Below are 23,030 nucleotides of genomic sequence, written 5' to 3' on the forward strand. Positions count from 1 at the left end.
GCCTCCCGCCTCCTCCCCCAGGAAGCCGCCCAGGCAGCCCACCTGGTGGCAAAGTGCTTCCAGGCCCCTGGCCCCATGCAGATCATGGTGGAGAAGGCAAGGGCGGCCAGGAGGGAGAAGAGGCCGAGGTACAGCAGGCCCTTGAGGCCGTCGTAGCAGATGCCAGTGAGGGCGTCCAGGTAGTCCTGGCGGAGGAAGAGGGACACATAGTTGGAGGGGGAGTGGGACACAGCCTGGGGTCTGAGCTGGTCTCTGAAAGCCCCTCTCCCCCAGCCGACTCGGGATCTCTGCCCCTCCCCCATCCCAAGCACCTTGAACAGCCACTCAGGGTCCACGCTCGGGACCCCGACACTATGGGGCTTCTCGGGTTCTCTCTACAAGCCTTTGCTGAATACCTACTGTGTGCTGGGCTCTGAACAGGACAGATGAGCTTGCGGGGTGGGGGAGCCAGGGGGCGGGGGGCACTTAATCTGAGGCCAGGATGGCAAGGAGTGGAGTGTGCCTTGAGCACCTGAGGCAAAGCAGACAAGCTTGGTGTGTTCAGGAAAGAGGGAAAAGGCCAGCAGGGGACGGGTGAGATGGTACCAGGTCATGCTGGGCCTCGCAGGACAGGCGAGGCGTTTGAATTTTACACAAGGTGATGGGAAGCCATGGGCAGGTTTGGGGATGGAAGGGATGTGATCCTATCCATTTTTAAAAGACCGCTCTGGCTCCCTGGCTGCCATATATGAAAGGTAAGGGGGCAGGAGAAAGTGGGGACCGGTTGGGAGGTCACGGTTGTCACCCAGGGGAGCGGGAGGGCGCTCGGACCAAGGCAGGAGCTGTGGAGGGAGAGAGAAGTGGACGGAGCAGGATATATTGGAGAGTATAGTTGTGAGGACTTGCTGAGGGATTGGATGTGGACGGGGAGGGAGGGTACTGGGGCGACTCCCATGTTCTCAGTTCTGAAGTCAGACTGCTGGGGTCGGAAACCCAAGCCCTTGAATTGATAGCTCTGGGATCTTCGGTAAGCTACTTTTTAGGTATACATATAGATAGATAGATAGGTAGATAGATACATCTGTCTATCTATCTATCCATCTATCCATCCACATACACAGACACACACACACACATTGCTTATCTATAAAATTTCCCATGAAATAACATGTATCTCACAGTAAAACTGTGAGGACTCAATGACATGTTGGATATAAACTGCACAGAACAAGGCTGAACACAGAACCAAGGACTCAGTAAATGGCAGCTGTGAACATTATTACGAATATTTGCTCGAAATCCACACGGGATGTGAAAGCCATCGACATGCACTGGCTTTCTGCTTTGGGGGAGAGAGGGCCTCACATACTCCCAGTGTGTTCCCTGCACGATCGTCCGATATTCCAAACTCCTAGAGATGACGCTGGCAATGAGAATGGGATGTCCACTTGCAATTCAGGAATTGGTCAGGTGACCAGATGGCTGGGAGTCTGGGCAACGGGGAACAGCCTCCCTCATACAGCTCAGGGCCCCCCAGCGTTCTAGAGGTAAACGGATCCAACTCTCCTACCCGCACCCCCTGGTACCTTTCACTGAGGCTCCCCGGCTCGGCTACTGGAGAGAATCCAGAAGCCAGGCACCTCTTCTACCCCATTCCCTGAGCCTGAAGGGAGCCCAGGCAATCACTCTCCCAGCCTCGGCAGCCTTCTCTCTGGGAAGATGTGGCCTGCTGGGGTGTCCCACCCCCCCGCCTTCCACCCGCGCCCCCAGGGCCACCCCGGCACCTTGTGCAGCCCCCGGCAATCCAACATGGCCATCAGCTGGTGGAGGCTGGACTCGGATGAATTCAACAGGAGCTGGATTCTGAGCAGATCTTTCTGAAGCCGGAAGAAAGAAAGAGGCGAACATGCAGACAGACGGAGAGGCAGAGCATGAGCGCTGGGGGCAGGGCTTGTGGATAAAACCGCAAACCGCGGCTTTTGCAGAGAGGCCTTTAAAGCCGAAGGAAGCGGCTAGACTGCCGGGAGGGGACACTTTCTTTCCATAGCCTGGTCTCCGAAGCCCGGCCCTGTGGGAGGTGGCCAGCCACCTTACCTCTGCCGTGGGGAACAGTGGCACCGCAAACTGCAGCAGTCCCGTCACCTGGATCTGCATGCTGCTCAGCGAGCGCTGGAAGACGGTCAGTGCCTGGGCCAGGAGAGACCGAGGTCCCGCGTGAGCTTGATTCCCAGGAGCCCCCGCAGCCGCCTGATTCCCCGGCAGCCCCTCCCCCATCTGCAGCTGCAGTCGCTTCGCTTCCCGGATCCTGGCCCTTCCTGCTTACAGGAGGTCTTCCCCTCAGCCCTCAGGCTTCTTGAGAGCCACACCATTCTCTTGCTTCCTGCTACTCTAAATGTCCTGCTGGGACAGCCTTGGGGGGGGGGGCTTGTGAGAAACGCAGAATCTTGGGCCCCAACCCAGATCTACTGCACAACCTCTGCCTGGTAACCAGCATCCAGGGTGACGGATGGGCAAGCCCGCTGACCAAGAGCACTGTGCCCTGCAGAGGACCCCAAAGAAGCAAAGAACACCCAGCCACTGCCACCTTATTGGTCAGTGCTGGGGCTTGGGGTCAAGAGGGAGCGAGCTGACCACGGAGGGGGCTGGGGGCAGGGTGAGGGCTGGGCTGGGCGGGCCGTACCTGCTGGAAGGGGCTGCTTGTACTCTGACTGCAATACAGGTAATAACGGGTCACCTCTGCAAGGCAAAGACACTTGGTCAGGCAGGCGCTCACATGTGACCGGGTGCTCATCCATCCTCAGCGGCCAAGCCGGTACCAGAGCTCCTAAGGGAGGTAGCTTCTACGAAATGACCCAGCGGTCCAGCTGGACCTGAAGTACAGGGGTGGGAGGCACTGGGTGACTACAGTGCTGAAAGGGGTAAGTAGAGGCACAGTCTGGCTGACCATGGGCCTGGACTGAGCATCCTGAGTGGCTCTGACCACAGAGGCCCCAGAGCTTGTTACCTGTGCGGAGCTGGCCCTCCGTGACGTTCAGGATGAAGGCGTCGGGAGCCGCGCAGAAGTCGCCGGTGCCCTGAGCCGGGGAGAGACGGGAGGGGTGGAGGAAAGTCACACACCGGGGCCCTGGGAGGAACCGGGTGCCCTTGGCCCCAGGCATGGGGACCCCGCAGCTCAGACCTCGGCGGGCAAGAACAGTCAACAGCCATCCTCCCTGCGCTCGAATCCTGGCTCTGCCCCTGCCCAGCTCTGTAACTTTACAGACAAATGCCTTATCCTGTGTCTCAGCGGCCTTGTCAGTCACATGGAGAGAAAAACGCTATTCACCTAATGAATTAATCTACATAAAGTACTCAGAAAAGTGGCCAACAGCAGGAACTATGAACGGTTAACTCTTATTTCCAAATGCCTCTTCTGGGATGGACCTGGGTCAAGGGTAAGCTGCGGAATGAGTTTTGGAGAGTTATTTGCACCATGGCCTTATTTGCTCTTCTCTATTTTATTTTTTGTCTCGCTGTTACCAAGTCCACCCCTGCTCTGGGGCTGTCCATCTATGAAGCCTCCCTCAGAATCTCTTTCTAAAGAACTACATTGGTGCTGAATCCATCTTTGAGCTTTTGGGTGCAGGTCCTGTCATGATGAGATGGGGGACCAGGAAGAGCACGGGGCTGAGAGGACACGGGTTCCAGGCTCTGCCACTGCCGCACTGGGGGACTGGGACACGGCAGTGCGGCCTGGCTAGGTGACCACCACGGGCCCACAGGGCTGAGTGGGAGCACGTCTGGGCCCTGGAAGAGGCAGCGGCAAGGAGGCCATCCTCTGAGCCAGGCCCTCCCCAGATCTGGCCTGGGGGGGTGCAGTGGGACACTGGGTAGAGGGGGGACGTCCACCTTTCAGAGCAGCCAGGGGAAGCTCTGGTCCTCTGGCCCGTTCCCAGGGGGACCCCTGCTCCAGTGCGTGCTCTCCAAGCCGGGGACTCCTCTCCACGGCCCTTTCCTGCCCGTGCCCTGTCCTCCTTCAGGAAGGGCTGCCTCAGGGGGCAATGCTGGAGCATCGCTCATTCATTCACCGAGTTGACAAATATTTGTTGAGTACCTACTAGGTGCCGCACGATGTTCTAGGCATGAGACACAGTGGCAAGCTGTACTGTGGCACTTACGGTCTAGAAAGTGTGTGTCTGGGTGGGACTGGGGAATCAAATGCCCCTCCAGATACAGAGCTCCCACAGAGCCACATATGTACACGCACACATGCACACATACACATGCTCACACAACCACATGCCTCAGGACCCTGGGAGAACCGTTTTATACTCAAATCACTAGGGTCCATCATCAGACTGGTTTATTATTATAAATCAGAGCTGCTGCACCAGCGGGCCCAGGGGTGCACCCTCACCCCCGTTACAGCAGTGGCAGAGAGAGGGGAGCCAGAGCCAAGCAGGGGGATGGGGAGGCCTTGGGAAGCATGAAGAGCGAGGCCGCCATCTTGGCCTGGGTCACCCCCAGCATATTTGGGACCCAAAGAAGGACAGGAGGCCGCTGGCAGAGGCTCCACCAGGGATGCGTCCCTCACCCCCCTCCTCAGGCCGGGCCTGCTCTTCAGACCCTCAGTGAGGATTCGGCCTTCCTATCGGTGAAGACAAGGGCCCGTATGTGCGTGTGCACGCGTGTGCTTTCTTCACGCAACGGGGATGGGGATGGGGGGCGGGGGCGGGGGAGGGTGCGCCGAGCACAGTTGAAGTCACCCTGTGACCCTCCTAGAAAGGGAGTAAATGTGCAGTAAAGCAACGGACCCTTACTATGTGCCTCCCAGGGGTCAACCAACCCATCTCGTCCCAACAACAACCCTTCAACGTGACTGCTGTTCTCCCCATTTTACACAAGAGGAGACAAGGAGACCAGAGGCCTGGGGAACTTCAGTTATGTTCCCAGGGCCCCCTGCTGGGGAGGGGGGGAGGGGATGAGGACCCAGCCAGGGGGGTTCCGGAGGCCAGGCTCCTTGGGCTTGGAGCATATAATTGTAATATTTACCTAGTTATTTGCTTTTGTATTTGTTCAAAGTATTGGCTATTTTTATAAAATTCTCTGGAAGTTTTTCCTTTATTGATTGGAAGCAGATTACTTTTTGCACTATTAAAATAAGCTTATTATATGAAATATTTTAAAAAAAGAACCCTCGCTGGGTTAGGGCCCAGTGAGGTGGGTCCGCCGTCCCTCCATGGCCGATTCCCAGGGAGACCTCGGCTCAGTCAGGGGTGCCCTGCGGCCAAAGCACCTGGGTGACCCTTTCCTCCTTCCTCTCCCGGAATCCACTTCTCCCCCTTCCTTCTCCTTGGGCGCCTTCTCTCCTCTCTGCCCCTCACCCTTCACCTCTGCCTTACACTCCTGACTGCACAGGGGGTGGTCGAGCAGATAAGGCTCAGCTCCCCAGCTCCCAGCTCCCTCCCCATCACATTCTTAGGGGCAACTGCTCCTGTCTCATGGAGGCCCTTTCCGGGGGACAGGGAAGGCACGGGGTGAGGCCACCCCTGCAGTGGGAAGGCAGTGTTGGAGCTCTGGTCCCACAGATCTCAAAAACAAAAACACCCCCAAAAAAACAAGCTCAGAGAGCAGGGGCAGTGGCCACACAAAAGCTCCCCACAGTAGCCTTTGCGGGCCTCGCTCCTTCTCCCCCGACTTCCTATTAAAATGCAGCAGGACGCGCCCCCCCATCAAAGCCCCATTCACTCCCTCGCCCTCTCTCTCTCTCACACAAGGGCCTGACTAATCGAATCAGGGAAACGGCCTTTCTCTCCAGCTCCCTGTCATCCCGGGGCTCTCAGCTGGGAGCTGAAGTCCCCGCTGGGACGGAGCTGTCTCCCAGAAGGCAGCCCGCGGTGGCCAGCTGGAGGCCATCGCTGCTTTGAGAAGGCAGACGGGGGAAGGGCCCACCATATGCGAGCTTCTCTGCGCCCACGCTTGTCCCTGGAGGAGAGGCTGGTCGCCAGGCAGCTGTGCGAGGGGCTCCGGCCAGCAGCCGCTCCCCCCAGACCGTGTACAGCCCGCCCAGCTCCAGATGACGGCAGGATGCATTTGAGCATGACCTGCGCTCTCCTACTCTGCTCTTGCCCGTATCTGGAGCAGCCTCAGCCCTGGGGATGTAGGCTCCTGCCTTTCGCCTGTCCAGTGCGCCCTCCTGCCCAAAGCGGACACTGAATGGGGGGAGGGGAGACAAAACAGGAGATGCCCACCTCCTCCCCCTTCCGGACAAGCTTTGCCCAAAGCTACTCTGAGCCAAGCTGCACCAGGGTCTACTCATTCTGGGGGCCTCATGGATGCAAAGTGGTCAAGGCCAGAGCCACCAGCCAGCCCCCAAGTCACTGGGCCAGGCACGCATTTGGGTAGAGGGGTTCCAGTGAGCCCTTTTCTTTTTCCTCCCCAGGTTGAAAGGGCAGAACGGATGCAGGTCACGGGGTTACTTTGTGGCCCTTAAGTCAGCTAGGGGTTCCCGGAAATCCCTCGGTACATCCTGCCCCGTGCCTCACACACACACACACACACACACACACCGTGCACCGCCATGTACCGATTCACATGGGACTGCAATGATCTGCCTACATGTCTTTCTTCTGCAGGCTGCGACTTAGTCAGGAGCTAACATCATGCCCTCCTGTTTCTGCATCCCCAGGCCCCCTCACCATTGAGTGCCACACAGCCAAACATCAGCTGAACGAACGAATGAATGAATGAATGACACGCACACAGCTTCTCTAGAGCACTAGGTCTATTAAAGACCAAACATACTTGCATAGGAAGCTTCCCCCCTTACACTCCTGACCTTGTGTGTGTGTGTGTGTGTGTGTGTGTGCGCGCGCTTGGTTTTGCTTTTTTCACATCTCGAGGCACCCCATCAGGAAACATACACCACTGCGTTCTAGATGGTGTGTGTGAGTCCAAGGGCAAGGGGACGGAAAGCAGGTAAAATGCCACCTTCCCCGTTCCTGACACCGGGGAAGCCGGCCCAGGAGTGTGCTTCGGAAGCTGGAGGGCTCCTCCAGCCTGAGGTTCAAACCCCGCCCACACCCACCAGACCTGGTTAGTTCTTTATACCCAGAGAGAAGGCACCTGGTCTTCTGTGCCCGTCCTCACAAGCCGTGGCTGGGAATGGGCCAGCGGGGTGGGAAAGGGATCAGGCTTCAGGGGTCTCATCTTGGCTCTGCCCCCAAAAGCCTCGTGACCCTGGGCGAGCCCCTTCCTTTCCCCGGGCCTGTGTCCCCCTCTGAAGGGGGAGGGGGCTGGCACAGATGAGCCCAGCCCCTTTAGTCCTGAGACTCTGGGGTTCTAGGTTAGGGAATGAGACTGGCAGGTGGCCCTGCCCCGGGGACGCTGGACGGGACACATCGATGCACCACCAGACAGACGGTCCACCTGGTCAGACCACCCAGCACCCCCAGGCCCCCCAACTCACCACTGCCACAGCAGTGTCAGCAGCCAGGGACGTCCAGCTGAGGAGCAGGGCCAGCAGCCCACAGCACAGCACCCTAGGAGAGAGGCAGCTGCCGGTGGGATCCAGGCCAAGGCCGGCAGGCGGGGGACCCCGTGATGGCTGTCACCCCGCCAACCTTCAGCGCCCTTCCTCTCGGCTACGATCTTGTCCCCCCGACTCCCAGACTCTTGCGGTGGCCCTGAGGGCAGCCTCAGCCCCTGCCCTGACATCGCCCCGCTGACTGCCGGCAGAGGGATAGGGAACGATGCCTGGGGCACAGGTCCCTGAGCCGAAGAGACACGGCAGTGAGGGCGCAAGCTGAGGAGGCGAGTGGCTCTAACGCCTCAGCTGCTCAACAGTCAGGCCCAGGAGGGCGGGGACACGTGGGAGAAAGCCTGGAGCTGGCTTGGTGTCCAGATGGTGAGTCGGCGGCTGCTGCCCCCACGACATCCTCCCAGCCCTGCCAGGCCCTCATCTCTCTCATGGTGGCACTGTCACCCCACACCCTTGGCCAGCTCCTGTCCCAGGCCCAGAGGCGGGGCTACTCACGAGGCCAGGAGGCACCTGGAGCTCTTGGCCAGTCCCAGGCAGGCGAGGAGGCAAAGGACCAGGTCCAGGACGAAGAACAGGAGGTAGAAGAGCCACCTGAGCAGATGGGAAGGGATGGTCAGGGGGAGCATCTGCCCACCTGGGGCCCACCAGGGAAGCCTGGACCACTGTCCCAGGCCCGCTGGACCCTTCGTGATACAAACCGCCCGCAGCCAGTGGCTAAGCAAATTAGACCAGGGGAGCGTCCCTGCCCCGGACAGGAGAACCCAGCGTGCACGGCCGACAGCTCCTCTGGGCTCCGGGAGCTGCACCCACTTCTGCCCGGACAGAGGAGTCACCTTTCCCTGCCCCGGCTGAAGGTCTGAACCAGCACGGTCCCCTGAACTTTCTGCAGTGATGGAAGTGGACCACCTCTGCACTGTCTACTCTCTCTGCCACTACCCACGTGTGGCCACGAGAATGTGAAACATGGCTAGTGCAACCGAGGAAATACATTTCTCCTTTCATTTACTTTTTTTTCTTTTTAAACTTTTTAAAAAAAATTGAAGTATAGTTGCTGTACAATATTACATAAGTTACAGGTGTACAATACAGTGGCTCACAAGTTTTGAAGGTGATACTCCGTTTACAGTTATTATAAAATATTGGCTACATTGTACAATATATCTTTGTAGCTTATTTTATTTTTTTTAATTTAAATTTTATTTTATATTGGAGTATAGTCTTTTTCTTTCTTTTTTGGCCACACCCGGCGGCATGTGGGATCTTAGCTCCCCGACCAGGGATCGAACCCACGCCCCCTGCAGTGGAAGCACGGAGTCTTAACCACTGGACTGCCAGGGAAGTCCTGGAGTATATGTAGTTGACTTACAATGTTGGTTTCAGGTGTACAGCAAAATGATTCAGTTATACATATACATATATCCTTTTGATTAGGTTTTGATTTCAAGCACCTTTTGTGCCAGGCACCGAGCTTAGCGCCAGGGGATTCTCGGATGAGTGGGTTCAGCCCCAGACCATCAGGAGCTCGGGTGGGGCAAGGGAGCCCAGGCCAGGCCATCCCAGGGCACCAAGAACCTCCAGGCCTCCCAGCCCCTCACTTCTCTGGCCTTTTGCTGCCCACCCAGGGCTGAGGTGATGGGGAAAGGCGGTCACACACCAGCTGGAGAACTTGGCAAGTTGCACCCCCCCCCCTTTCCCTTGAGCCTCAGTTTGCAAACCTGTGAAGGAGGCAGGAACTCTGTGAGGATTAAGTGCTCGATAAATGAAAAGGGAAACAAAGAAAGGCAGAGGGATTCTGGGGTCCCTGCTTTTCTGCTTCTGCAAAGCACGGGCTGCAGAGCCCAGGGTACCCAAATCCAAGGGCGCTGAGAAGATCCCAAGCAAAGCGCCCTGGTTCGTTCCCTTCCAAACAGGATTCCAAGTCGCCCTCACAGCTCAGCTCCAACCTCGCTGAGCAGCCACTTCCATCGGCCCTGCGCTGGGGGACCAACGTGAGCGTTGGGAACTGGTGGCCGGAGAAGGCAGGGAGCAGAGAGAAGGGGCTTCTCCTCGTCCCAGAAGACGGGAGTCTTCTGATCATCATGTCTCTTGATGCAAAAGCCAAGTAAATTTGTTGACTTCTCTCCAGCAAAGGTTTTCTGCTTCACTAATACCACAAGGAGGGTAAGAAAGAGCCTGGAGTGTGGGTAGGGAGTGGGGTGGAGCTGGAAGAAAGTGACAAAGAAGCTCCAAGTGGGGGAGAGCACGCTGGAAGCCGCCTGGCAGCCAAACGAGGTTCCTTCCCCCTTTACGAATGGAGGCTAAACGCCTCAAAAAGCGGACTAATCAAAATCCTCGATTCCCTGCCTGGAGCGGAGCGGGGGCAGCCACTGTTGTCTCTGGAGCTCCCAGGAATGGATCTAGCGGCTCTGGCGAAGTGCAGAGCCCGCCCCGCCCTCCACTAGGACGAGGCCACCAAGAGCCAGTCTTCTTAGAACCAGAGTCGGAGCTTGAAAGAACCTCAGGAACATCTAGCATTAGAATCTCATTCTACAGGGCCTCCCTGGTGATGCAGTGGTTAAGAATCCGCCTGCCAATGCAGGGGACACGGGTTCGAGCCCTGGTCCGGGAAGATCCCACATGCCGCGGAGCAACTAAGCCCGTGTGCCACAACTACTGAGTCTGCGCGCCACAGCTACTGAAGCCCACGTGCCTAGAGCCCGTGCTCCGCAACAAGAGAAGCCACTGCAATGAGAAGCCCGCACGCCACAAGAGTAGCCCCCACTCGCCGCAACTAGAGAAAGCCCGCGCGCAGCAACGAAGACCCAACGCAGCCAAAAATAAAATAAATTAAATAAATTTTAAAAAAAAGAACCTCGTTCTACAGATTGTTAAACTGAGGCCCGTGGTAGAAGAGCCTGGCCCAGGAATTCCAGACTCTCCATGTCTCGGAGCCTTCCTACAAGAGACAGAGCCAGCCGCCAGGCGCCTCTCAAAGTCTTGGTTTCATGTTTCCAACCTAAAGGTTTCTTGTTACCTCTCTCTCCTCTCCTCTGCACATTAGCAGGAAATCAGTTAGGACTGCTTCTAATCGACTCTCCACAATGACTGTGTTTCAAGGCATCCGCGCCTCCTTGTGTAGTAAAGGGTTCCTGGAAACAGCTCTGCGAGGCGGATGCATTTTCCCAGAGGAGCCCGGGGATGACCTGGGGATGTGTTTCTAACCAAGAACTTGGCTCTCGCAGGAGCAGCTCAGGCCCCTACTCTCTCAGCTCCTCCCATATCCGGTGTTGATGCGCTTGCTGTTACACCCTTTGTAAATCTCCGGAGAGGAGTCTCGTGGCTTTTTAATTGCCTCCAATACTTAGCCAGGCCTTGTGTAAAAGTACTAAAAAGAATTTGCTTAGCTGGATGGCTGTGCTCTAGAGCCATATGGAAAGCGAAGATGAGGAGGCCGCCCAAAGGAGACCCAGCCCCTAAGGCTGGTTAGGTCATGAAGAATAAAATAAGGCTTTTGTTTTAGGGCAGCTCAGGCAAGAGGCGGGAGTAAACAGCAGATGAGGGGAAGGGGCAGAACATCACTAACGTTCAGGAGCCACAGGTGCTAACCTTGAACTAGACCTGAACAAGGGGTGGAAGTCGGGGATGGGGGCTCCAGGGGACGCTCTCAGTCACCCACATTGAAATAGATACTGTGCAGCGGTCACCACACTTACCCCATCTTTTCATAAAATCATCTTAAACATAAGTCCCGGTTGATACATACATTCTGACTTATTTCACCATAGTCATTCTCAAAATGCCCGCATTAGGCCCTTCAGTGTACATGGCCCCAGGTTAGGTCCACTCAGAGAGAATGGCAGGGTCAAAACGGATACCTACTTTCCACGACAAAAAGATTTAGGAGGCTCAGGCAATGACTGTCCCTCATGTCACAGGACTAATCAGATGCCACTGTATTGGGTCACAAGTCACAACCAGTCCTTAGAGTTGGCAGTTTCTTTTTGGTCACTTGGGAGAAAGGTGCTTTTGCACGTGAGCGAAAAAAAATCTGGTGGGAAGCTGCATTGGTGATGTCTGGAAAGGCAGGGGCTGGATGGGCGGGGAGGGGAGGGACGAGGAGTGCTGTCCAGGGCCGGGGGGCCTCATGAGCTTCCCCTGGTCAGGGCCCGGTAGGAACCCCGGGGAAGGGAGAGCCCTGGATGGGGAGGTCTCTGGCCAGAGGCCACCAGAAGCATTTTCTCTGGGTCAGTTCAGCCTGGGATGGGGCTTTCTCATAAAGGGGAAATGAATCCAGAGTAAACGGTGCAATGTTGTGGTAAAGACTCTGACCTTTGCTAATGGCTTGAAGGGGAGGCAAGAAATTGAGGGGGGTGGGGCGGGGCGGGAGGGACAGCCAAAGAGCGGATACTTGCTCTTCAGGGCTCCTGTGTCCATTGCTCCCCAGCACTGCCTCCGTGCCAGGCGCCCTGCCCTGGGTGCGCAAGGACGTGTATGCCATGAGTGGGTGTCACCCTTCGGCTGGGAGCCCCCCAAAGCCGGGACTGCCGCCTCCTTTCTTGGCTGTCCCCAGAGTGACCTTCACCAGACCCTGTGCGTGGAGGGAGGGCAGCCGATCCCTGGTCAGCTGGCCTGTGTCCAGTGCCTTCACCTGGGATGGGGTTTGGGTGATGGGGAGGCAGGGGGGGACGTAAGTGAAACCCCAAAGGCTCGATGACACTGGTATGAACCTGCATACCTGATACGGCAAAGGTGGGGTGGTGCCCCGCAGCCCACATCACTCAGGCTGGACACATCTCTGAGCTTGCTAAGCAGCTGCCATCGGGGGGAGGCAAAGAGGCTGCCATCTCCCCGACCCCCTGCACCTCTGTGGCTGAGAATGCAGGTGCAGGGAACCCTGTCCCAGAAACCCGGGCAGGTGAGGAACCCATAAACCACCAGCACTTCACCCAGCGCCAGCCACAGAGGATGCTGGTCCAGAAGGAGTCCGCTGCTGTGTGCGGGGTGGGAGGCCAGGTCCAGCCTCCTGCGCTGAGATCTGGGCACATCACTGCCCCTCCCGGGGGCCCAGCGCCTGCCTGTACAAGCAGGCTGTACTCCATGCCCACCGCTCGGCCCCCACCAGCTCTCATGCCCTAGGGATTTCAGTCATTACGGCTTATTAAGACCTCCTGGTGGCACTTCCCAGCCCAAGCCCCAAGACGCTGGCTTGGATGAAGGAAGCTGGTGCAGCCCCACCACCCCTCCCTGGGGCCCCTCACCGGTAGTACTCCACGTAGCCAGTCTTGTTGGCCAGTTCGGTCAGCTCCTCAGTGACCTCTGTCCACACGGGCACCCCTGCCAACTGCACGATGACGTTGCCCGCCATCTGCTGCATGAACTTCAGCGTCTGGAGGTAATCTCCCCGGGTGGCAAAGATCTCACTGAGCCGGGCCAGGTGCTGCTCGAGGTCCACCTTCATCTTCTGGGTGGTTCCAGACACCTGGGGAGGGGCGGGGCTTCTGAGTCTGGCCTCAGGTCGGGGGAAGCCAGAGAGGTAAACCCTCTGCCTAAGACTCTGGAGGAGAAGAGCTTGGCCTTGAATGAGTGCCCCACGGGCGCCACCCCCAGCCCTGAAGAGTCACGAGGCTGTGGTCCAGACGGAGGATGGACAGCGGAGTCTCCCACTACCCGCCCAGCCCGTGGGTCCCTCCATCCAGGGCACAGGCTCGATCTGGCCCTAACCAGGACCTGGGCTCCAAGACACAGGGCTTTCCTAGAAAGACAGACCCAGATGGGGAAACAAACAAGAGAAGCCATTTTTCTTCCTTGAAGATTCTCTTCAAAGTTTAAACACCTTGGGTGATGAATTCTTTTGGGGGGTGAGGAATAAAATGTTTAAACTGAAGGGTCCCTCTGTTGCTACCTGACCTTTTGTTCCCACAATAGGCTTTCTCAGCGTCTCACAAGAGAAAGGCTTTGTTGTAGAGCAAACGACAGCCCACAGCGTCAGAACAATGGAACTTTGAAATAATACAGGCAGACGGGATCCTGCCTCCGAGCAGCCAGGACACGTGACAGGAGGAGGAAATCGGCGCCTTCTCTGTGCTTGTCCCCCTCCCCACCACGTTTGTCCTGCCTGGAGCTGAGCAGACCCTGAAGGAAGCCTCTCTCTGCTCAGAAGTAGAGAGGGAAGGTCAATGGAGGTGACTCTCCTGGGCCTGCAAACAAGGACCACAAGAATTAGAAAGGTGCCTCTCGATAGCCCAGATGCAGGGTCCCGGCAGGGGCTGGAGACCCAGCCTGGGAACCCCAAGCACCTCCCTGCCAAGCCCGTTCTGAGCCTGGGTGTCAGCACGAGGGGAAGAAGGGCTTCGTTGCTCTGAAACTGTCAGGCTACAGCAACAAGCACAACTGGTTGGAAGCGGGAAGTGTGTGCTATTCCTCCAGGCAGCCTTCAGCTCCCCCAGGTCTGGAAGGGAGAGAAAAATGACCCAGAATGGGAGTTCCCTGGCAGTCCAGTGGTTAGGACTCGGCGCTTTCACTGCCGAGGGCCGTGGGTTCAATCCCTGGTCGGGGAACTAAGATCCCGCAAGCCTTGTGGTACTGCCAAAAAAAATAAAAAGACCCAGAAGAAGGTTTAGGAGCGTCCCATGGGGAGAGCTCTGCAGAGGGGCGATCAGACCCCACTCCTGGCAGCAAACGCTGTTTCTCCGCATTAGGGGGGACTTGACAGCAACTTTGTGGCCTTTCACATCTGCGCTAGGCTAGGAGTTCCTGGTTCCGGAAAAGAGAATGGCCCCCTTTGTTGCATTTTATTTCTTTCAGTGTCAGCGGCTTGTTCCTTTTCCCGGCTTGTTGCTGGTTCTTACAAGCATCCCAGAGGATGGAGCAGTGGTTCTCCAGCTGTGGCCCCTGGACCAGCAGATCGGTGTTATCAGCTGGGAACTCATTGTAAGTGCAAATTCTCAGCCTGGTCCCAGACCTACAGAATTGGAAAGTCTGGGGCGGGTCCCCCATCTGTGTTTATCAAGCCCTCCAGGGGATTCTGATGCAAGCTCAAGTTTGAAGATCTCTGAGAAAGGAGGAAGCTCCCTCTTAGAGAGGGAGTTAATGAGGTTTTCTAGACGAGCAGGGGATGAAGTGCCAGGAGATGAAGGGGTGGAGCCTTGGCAGTCCGGGGGCAGGGCCCCCATCTCAGAGCCTTGAAGGGAAGGGCTAAGACCAGACCCCTGGGTTCCAGTACTTGCTCTAACACATACTAGCTCCCTACCCTGGAGCAGCAACACGACCTCTCTGTGCCCAGTTCCTTCCCCAGGGCTGCCCACAGGCCTGATGCCAACTCAGAGGAGAACCCAGAGGAGCCTCAGTGGCCCCCAGAACACGTGGCTCAAACTCGAGCCAGCTGAGCTCCCAGGGGCTGTAGAGCCCAAGGCCCTGCTTTTAAGCTGAGACCCCAGTGGGTCAGAGGTGTGCAAGATGCCCTGAGTGAGTCACTGGGGCCCAGATGGGGGGCGCTGGATCCAGAGAAAGGACCCACCTGGCACTCCCAAATGACCCTTTGTGACCCCCCAAATCAGAGTGTGCAGCTGATCCAGGACTCTGCCGCCGCCCACCGAGGCACAGGGCTCCCTCAGGGAGGAAGGGCGCAGTGCCTGGGGCTTCTGGTCTGGGAAGGGGAACCTGGGAGGGCCCACCTCGCTCTGGCCCAGGTCTTAGTCGCCTGACTTGTCTCCCGAGTGCCGCCGCCCCCCAATCCAAGCCTCCTCTCTCTTTCGTGGTGATTACAGTAACATACACAATTACAGTAATTATAATAATGGCATCATTAGCATAGGGTCCCCCCTCCCAATGTGGAGCGTTTTTTGTAGATTACCAGGCACTTTCATGGGCATTATCTCATCTAACACCATTTATCTGATATTTGGCCTTCACCCCTCCAATCTGGGGAGCCCTCTAAGATCTGCTGCCTCCCCTGGAGCCCTCGGGACTGGGAGTGTTGGGTGCCCACCCGAGGCCCAAACCAGCCCCATAGGCCCAGCCAAGGACGCAGGTCAACACAGGAGGTGGCCATCAGGACCCAAGCAGCTCCTGGCCGGCTGGACCATCACCAGAGCCTGGGACGCCTGCCTTCACTTTTCAGAAATGGTGGAGAGAGGATGAGGGGCTGACCGCCAGAGACACACAGAACCCTTCCCTTCAGGAACACGGGGGCGTTTAGAGACCTGGGGTCTGCTGCAGAATGTCCACCCCTGGCCCTGGGGAGCTCTCAGCTGGGGTGGACGGGCCCAGCCTGGGGGTCTCAGGCCCAGCTCATCTACGGGGGATAAGGACGTGAAAAACTTGAATCTTCCCATCAGGACGGCTCTGGGACTTTCTTCCTCAGCCCTGGGGAGTCACGGGTCATTCCTTACAATGGTCACAAGTCAGCCAGTGAAGGTCATGGCTCTGGGGCTTCCCGGGGAAGGGATTCTCCTTCAGGGGCTGGCTCTTCCTCCAGTGGTTCTGGTGCTGGTGGGTGGAGCCCCTTCCCCCCAGGGCGGAGGGGAGGGCGGGGGTCCCCAGGGAGTGAGCTCCCCCCAGGCCAGGTCATACCCAGGCCCCACCCAGTGCTGGTCAGGCGGCGTTCGGCCTCTCAGCTCCCCCATCCCAGCCGCCCCATCCTCGCCCCATTAGAGCTGCTCCAGCCCAGTGTCCAGGCAGCTCTCAGTCCCCAGGGATGGGTCCCCGTCAACACAGGGGGTGGTTGGATGAGCTCAGCAGGAGAGCTGGGCCCCTGCTCTGGCGTGTGACCCTCGGCTCCCCAGAAGGACTTTCTCTGAGGCCAGAGCCATAGCACCCAGCACCCAGCCGTACCCCCAAGGAACAGCACAGCTGTCTCTTTAAGGGAGTCCCTCCTGGGAGGAGCCGGGCTGGGGGATTAAGGCCTGAGAGGAGCTTAAGGGAGAGGAGGGGCAATGAGGTCGAATCCTCCTCCAGCGGCACCAGGATGAAGCCCACAGGCTCCGGCCGGGGCTGGATTGTGCGGCTGAGGCTGCCTGACACAACTGCTCATTTGCTGAGGTCACCCCTCTACTGCGGAACTGGCCCAGAGGTGATGGGGGACAGGACTGGCATTTCTGAAAACTGCCCTGGAGCCTGGCTCCTAGGGCACCAGGGGCTGTTGGGAAATCAGCTGGAAAGAGCCAGCGCTTCCAGAGAGAAAGTGACAAGCACTGGGGGCCATGGGCTACCTTTTTTTGAAGACCCTGACTCTCCCCGCCCTCGAGGCTCAACAAGTGGACCTGTTCCTTGGGCTAAAACTCCTACCTCTCCTCTGGCCAGCCCAGCACATCCTTCACCCTTAGCCCCCAGCTGGAGTCACGGAGCCTGGAAACCAGAGCCCGGAGGACACCTTGCGGGGTTTGGGGCTCTTCACTTGTTTCTGAAGAGTGTTGACATCTCCTGGACGCCACCCACCGTGCTCTACACCCAGCACTGAAAGGGAAGCACAGAAACCACCGCGGGGCTCACTTCCCACGTTCAGGGGCCTCTTGAACAACGGGCACACTGCTCAGCTCTGCCGAAGACGGACGGGCTTTGGTCCCACAGCCGTCCTGCCCCCCAGGACCCCGCAGCCTTTCTCCTTCGGTCCTCACTCCTACCCCTGCCGCGCCCCCCGCCCCCCAGCCTGGGGAGCAGAAATCGCCGGTTGGCTCCTGGCGGGACCACCTGGCAGCCCCCCAAGGGGAGTCCGGCCCCCTTGGAGCCGAGCTGGCTGGGCTCTGACTGGGGCTCTCGTTCCCACCACGCTGACCTCACCTGCTGCCCGCGACCTTACCAGCACATCGATCCCAGAGAAGGTGTGGTTGGCATTGTGCAGGGAGTAGATCAGCTGGTACACCCCGTCGTTGACCTCGCTGTTTCCATAGAAACCAACGCCCACCGCAGCACTAGGGGCAAGACCCCAAAGTTAGAGGTGACACCCAGAGGAGAAACTTTGTTAGTATACTATTTTTTAGCGCCGTTTTGACTTCACAATGAAATTGAATGGAAAGTACAGCAATTTCCCATATACCCTGTGGCGCCTTGCATGCCCAGACCACCTCCCCAACCATCAACAGCCCCCGCCAGAATGGGACAATTGTTACAACTGATGAACCTACATGGACACATCATTATCACCCAAAGTCCACAGTTTACATTAGGGTCACTCTTGGTGTCGTAATACAATCTTATGGGTTTGGACAAATGTATCTGCCATTACAGTATCATACAGAGTAATTTCACTGCCCTTAAAATCCTCTGTGCTTGCCCGTCCATCCCTCCCTCATCCCTCATGCCAACCACTGATCTTTTTACTGTCTCCATAGTTTTGCCTTTTCCAGAATGTCATATGGTTGGAATCATACAGTATGTAGCCTTTTCAGACGGGCTTCTTTCACTTAGTAATATGTATTTAAGATTCCTCCATGTTTTTTCATGGCTTGATAGCTCATTTTTCTTTTCTTAAGCGCTGAATAATATTCCATTGTTTGGATGAACACAATTTAGCCATTCACCTACTGAAGGACTTCTCAGTCGCTTCTAGGTTTTGGCAATTATGATGAAAGCGCCTTTAAACATCCATGAGAGTGGGTTTTTGACTTTAGCTGAGGAATTCTTTCCTGGGGGTAGGGGAGAGGGGGTGGTCTAGAGTTCTGGCAGGTGGGCTGGCCGGGGGAGGGAGGAAGGTTCTGGGGCAGTGGTCTCTGGCCTGGCCAACTAGCTCTGCAGCACATTTCATTCAGCCAACAAGAAAATACTCCTGTTCTCTAGTCCCGGGGCTCTGAAGGGTGGAAGATTGCTGGCCGGGCCCTAGGGATTTTGATGCTACAGTAGGTCTGGGAGGGGCTCAGGAACTCGTACCTTTGCCAGCTCCCCAGGTGACTCTGACACACGTGGGCTTGGGGACCACTGAGGTCTCATGAAATCACACTCACCTCTCCCAAACCCTCCAAGGGTTGGGGATGCCCCCTCCATTCTCTATCCTTTCCCCTCCACTTCCCCACACCACCCACGAGGCATCTGTCCTACTGAAAAGTTCCGGCTTCTAGAAAGTCCCTTGTTAGGTTGAGTTAGGTTGAGCTGAAGCCTACCACCTTAAATCACGTACCTGCTGGTTCCTGGCTGTCCTGGGGGCCAGACTGGAATAAGCCTCCAGTTCTGCAAGGCACCCTGTCAGACATCTGAATGGGGCTCCGTGTCACCCCTTTTCTGCTCTATGAGTCAGATGTGTCCTCCAGACCCTGGTCTACATCATCCTCTGGTTCAACTCTCTCTAATCAGTCCATGTCACCCTTAAACGTGGCCTCTGAGTGAAGCACCCAAGCCCAGCTGGTCCCTCCAGCTCTGAGCACTGGGGGCTAATGCCCTGGGGTCCTCCCTCCCTGTCACTGACCTTGTGGGCCATTAATATCCCTGGATTTCTCCCCAGGAACTGCCGCTAAGCCCAGGCGTCCCTTCTTCCTCTATTGCCGTATTGCTTTTTGTTTGTTTTAAACAAAAGCGGAACTTTAAATCCATCCCTGTGAAATTTCATCTAGTTGGTTTTAGCCCAACATTCCAGCCTGAACAAATCATCCGAAGTCTTGCCTCTGTCACTGATCATACTTTATCTGACTCACACCATTGGCGGTCCTCTCAAGATTCATTAAACAGCTTCCTTGAGTTTTCATCCAAAACGCTGGTTTTGCAAGGGGGAAAGATGAAGGCACGTGTGGAAACGCTTACCCTTTTTCTTTAAACAGGGCAGGACCTGGGATGGAATCCCCTGGGAGACTGTTATAGAAACCTCCTTCCAGGGTGCCCTTGACCCCTAATTCAGGGTTTCTCAGGAAGTGGTCCATGGACCACAGGACAGAATCACCTGTTAAAAGTGTAGGTGGGGGGGGGGGGGCGGGGGGCACACCGCACCCATTTGTCACCAGTATGGTCTGAGAATGTGCATTTTAAAACAAGGTTCCTATCTGCTTCACGTGTCTGGCGCACGCAAGCATGCAACGCACCAGCTACAGTTTGGTGAACTCATGAGTAAATCAGTATTCTTTGCATTCAACCAGAATTGTTCAACCAGCTTTGAATCCACTTAACCGCACCACCACACAATCTGTAAATACAGCATCTGCAGGGAGACTGGGAGGACCTTGATCAAATGCAGAAATATTCATACATTAAATGTATTGTATTTCCATGAGCTTCTATTTAGTCACTCCATCTTTTAAATTTCAGTATGTTCTGAAAAATACCTTTCGTTTGCTCCTTGTGTTTCTAACTTTCTCTGCTAATTCTCTGTGTCATGATCCAGTGTTTTCTGGGGGCTTGGCCTCAAGCCAATGCTCTCCCATCCTTTTAAATCCCCCTTTCCCTGTTTTCAACGACGGAGGATTCTACTTTTGCGTCTTCTCATAGTCTATGGATTTATCGGAGATGATGGCTCAGGAGGGGCTGTGTAATTGCACCCGGTCTTCTGGGACAAGTTTGTGGTCCTGCCCCCTCTCTGGTATAACAGCACCACTCTCTTTCTCAAATATTAAACCGCTGTCCCCCCCAAAGAGAGGAGTGCCGGGAGCTCTCCTCATATCCCTTTTGCCTTGTTCATTCTTTCTTCTAAGGATTGAATCTCCCCTCTTCTCCAGGATCCATGCTGTCAGAGCTCAGCAAGACCTCCCCCTCCTAATCCCCTCAACCTCACCTCATATCCCTTCTCCTTCTGCTTTTGTTGACCCCCTTCCCCGCTTGTCTCCCTCAACTCACTCCAACTGGGCTCCAATCTGAACACAACTCCAGTGAAGTTAACTGTGGATCTCCACTGCACTTACTGCTGATACCCCCACCCTGCTGCACCCCTACCCCAGCCCCCTCGCCCGCCCCTCTGTCCAGCCACACTGGCTTCTCTCAGTACCTTAAAAGCTTTGTGCATCCCACTCCTGGGCATATACCTGGACAAAACTATAATTCAAAAAGATACGTGCACCCCTATGTTCATAGCTGCACTATTCACAATAGCCAAGACATGGAAACAACCTAAATGTCCATCGACAGATGAATGGATAAAGAAGATGTGGTACATATACACAATGGAATATTACTCAGCCATAAAATAGAATGAAATAATGCCATTTGCAGCAACATGGATGGACCTAGAGATTATCATACTAACTGAAGTAAGTCAGACAGAGAAAGACAAATACCATACGATATCGCTTATATGTGGAATAATCTAAACTATGACACAAATGAACTTATCTACGAAACAGAAACAGACTCACAGAGAACAGACTTGCGGTTGCCAAGGGTGAGGTGGGGTGGGGGAAGGATGGATTGGGAGTTTGGGGTTAGCAGATGCAAAGTATTATATACAGAATGGATAAACAACAAGGTCCAACTGTGTAGCACAGGGAACTCTATTCAGTATCCTGGGATAAACCATAATGGAAAAGAATATGAAAAAGAATAACTGAATCACTTTGTTGTACGGCAGAAATTAATACAACATTGTAAATCAACTATACTTCAATAACATAAGTTAAAAACAAAAAGCTTTGCTCCCCCTCTCCCCCCCCCCACCACAGGGCCTTTGCACACACTCCAATTCCCTCTGCATGGAAGTATCTCCTCCCAGCTTGCCCCCACCTTTGCCTAGTTCACGCCTTCTCATTCTGTGGATCTTGGTGCCCTTGTCACCCAGTTAACGCCCGACTCGAGTGGGCCATCCTACTTCACGCCTATGCCTTGCCTCCAAAATTACCCTTTAATTCATAAGTACTCAAATCAAACAAGCATACGATCCTCTGTCTCTCCCAGCAGACCAAGAGCTACAAGAAGGCAGAACTGGTGGCTGTTTTTCTCATCGCCGGCTCCCTCGTGCCTGGCACGGGTAGCCTGGAGAATTCTGAAGAAGGAGCTGTACCACATACACTCCCGTTTTGAGTTTTCCTTAAGCGGCAGGTAATGATTACTTATTGGAATTGACCTCCCGAAGTCATTCTTACTGTTCCAAAGTATTCTTCTGTCATCTGCAGTATTTTTTTCAGAAAAATCTGAGTTCATAGGAGAGAGGGCTGCCTGCGTAGCAAGCACTGCTGGTTTCTTTGGCGTCTCCATCCTGTCTCTCCCTGCCCGCCCTGCACACCTTACTCTCAGGAGGAGGCTATTTAATACCAGGTACTTTGCACGAGGCTCCTTTCTGCTGGGAGTCATACTTGTCTTTGACCTTGTGACCGTGGCTCAACCTCTCTCCTTTAAGTTTATGATTGAAGCCCCGGCCGCATGTCTCACCCAGCCCTGGTTCCCTTCCACGTGCTTGGTGCTTTGTCACCCCTGCAAAGCTGCTCTGAGTTCTTGCCTATCTTTTGGCTTAGACGCTCCTGACACTGCAGGCAGGACGGGACCTTGAACGTGATCTAACGGAGAAGACAGCCCTGGGGATGAGGTGAGCCGCTAGGGATGAGCCCCATCTGCCTCTTGTCCTGCTGCCGAGACAGTGCTGTGGGTTCTTGGATACAATGGACAATCAGCCACGAGGCATTCCACCCCTTGAGCGGGACCACCCCCTGGAGCGTTTCAGGAGGAACTGGGGCTTTTGGAAAAACCTCTGTAGATACAAAAACAAGACAAATAGAACTGGTGAACACAAGGCCCGTGTGTGTGTGTGTGTGTGTGTGTGTGTGTGTGTGTGTGTGTGTGTGTGTGTGTGTGTGTGTGTGTACACACGGCCTGGGCAGCGTGGCTCTGACACAAAGTTAGAAAGCCTCACTTCACCATCCGAAGCAAAGAAGACCCAGCTGATGGCACTAAGAGCTATTGATCTTGTGAGAAGATGGCATTGATCCGGACTGGAGTCAGACTTTGATCGCAGACCCTGGGCGGCCGCTGGGAGGGGACAGGACGCAGAGAGCAGAGACGTCGCTGGTCAACTGCTCAGGGAGCTCGCTGCCAGGCTGGAGAGGCCCGCCCCGGGGCAGGGGCTAGGGTTGCTCGGGAACCTCCCCTCGCCATCCAGGGCATCTGATTCCCACTGTTCGGCGAGAAAAGGCACAGCTTTCACCCTGGAGACAGGCCCTCCCATCCGGGTACCCGGAGCTCAGGCAGGAAGGAGAACGTGGCCAGACAGCTGATGAGCCACTTGGGGGTTGCCGGCGGCGGGGTTGGGGGGGGGTGCGGGAAGTGGAGGGCGAGGAAGGGGTGTCCTGGTCATCAGGCTGACCACTGGCAAGACCCAGACGGTCAGGCCCACTCTTCTTCCTCTGTGTCCGCCTTGCAGCCTCACACGGAGACACCCCCACCCCAACCCCGAGCCGCACACGCCGGGCCCGGCGCGGAGGGACACTCACCAGCAGACGAGCCCAGCCACCACGGCCGTCCAGGTGATGCAGCAGGGGTGGCGACGCTTGGTCTGCACCGCACTGTTCTGCAGGGAGCAGCACACGCACACCAGGTAAGCCGCGAGGAAGACGAGGTTCAGGCCCAGCCCGACGGCGGCCACCAGCCCCAGGAACAGCAGCGACTGAGGAGGGAGAGGCCGGGGGTCAGCACTTGCTCCCATGGGTGGCAGGGG

General features: G+C 56.1%; 1 protein-coding gene across 4 annotated transcripts in view; it reads right to left on the minus strand.

Moving 5' to 3' along the window:
• Window positions 1–23,030, minus strand: part of TTYH2 (tweety family member 2) — a 38,712-nt gene that overhangs the window by 8,001 nt on the left and 7,681 nt on the right. For 2 of the 4 annotated variants that reach the window (XM_057536212.1, XM_057536213.1), the window contains exons 2-11: window positions 22,807–22,979; window positions 17,274–17,385; window positions 12,736–12,956; window positions 7,994–8,089; window positions 7,427–7,499; window positions 2,984–3,053; window positions 2,660–2,715; window positions 2,074–2,166; window positions 1,764–1,856; window positions 43–185 (exon numbers count right to left, since the gene is read on the minus strand). In XM_057536212.1, coding sequence (XP_057392195.1) covers window positions 43–185; window positions 1,764–1,856; window positions 2,074–2,166; window positions 2,660–2,715; window positions 2,984–3,053; window positions 7,427–7,499; window positions 7,994–8,089; window positions 12,736–12,956; window positions 17,274–17,385; window positions 22,807–22,979 — 1,130 coding nt within the window. Of the gene's footprint in view, window positions 1–42; window positions 186–1,763; window positions 1,857–2,073; window positions 2,167–2,659; window positions 2,716–2,983; window positions 3,054–7,426; window positions 7,790–7,993; window positions 8,090–12,735; window positions 12,957–17,273; window positions 17,386–22,806; window positions 22,980–23,030 lie in introns of those variants that run through there. The other 2 variants (XM_057536215.1, XM_057536216.1) reach the window with 2 other exon arrangements.

Source organism: Balaenoptera acutorostrata, chromosome 20, assembly GCF_949987535.1.
Source record: "Balaenoptera acutorostrata chromosome 20, mBalAcu1.1, whole genome shotgun sequence".
Lineage (NCBI taxonomy): Eukaryota > Metazoa > Chordata > Mammalia > Artiodactyla > Balaenopteridae > Balaenoptera > Balaenoptera acutorostrata.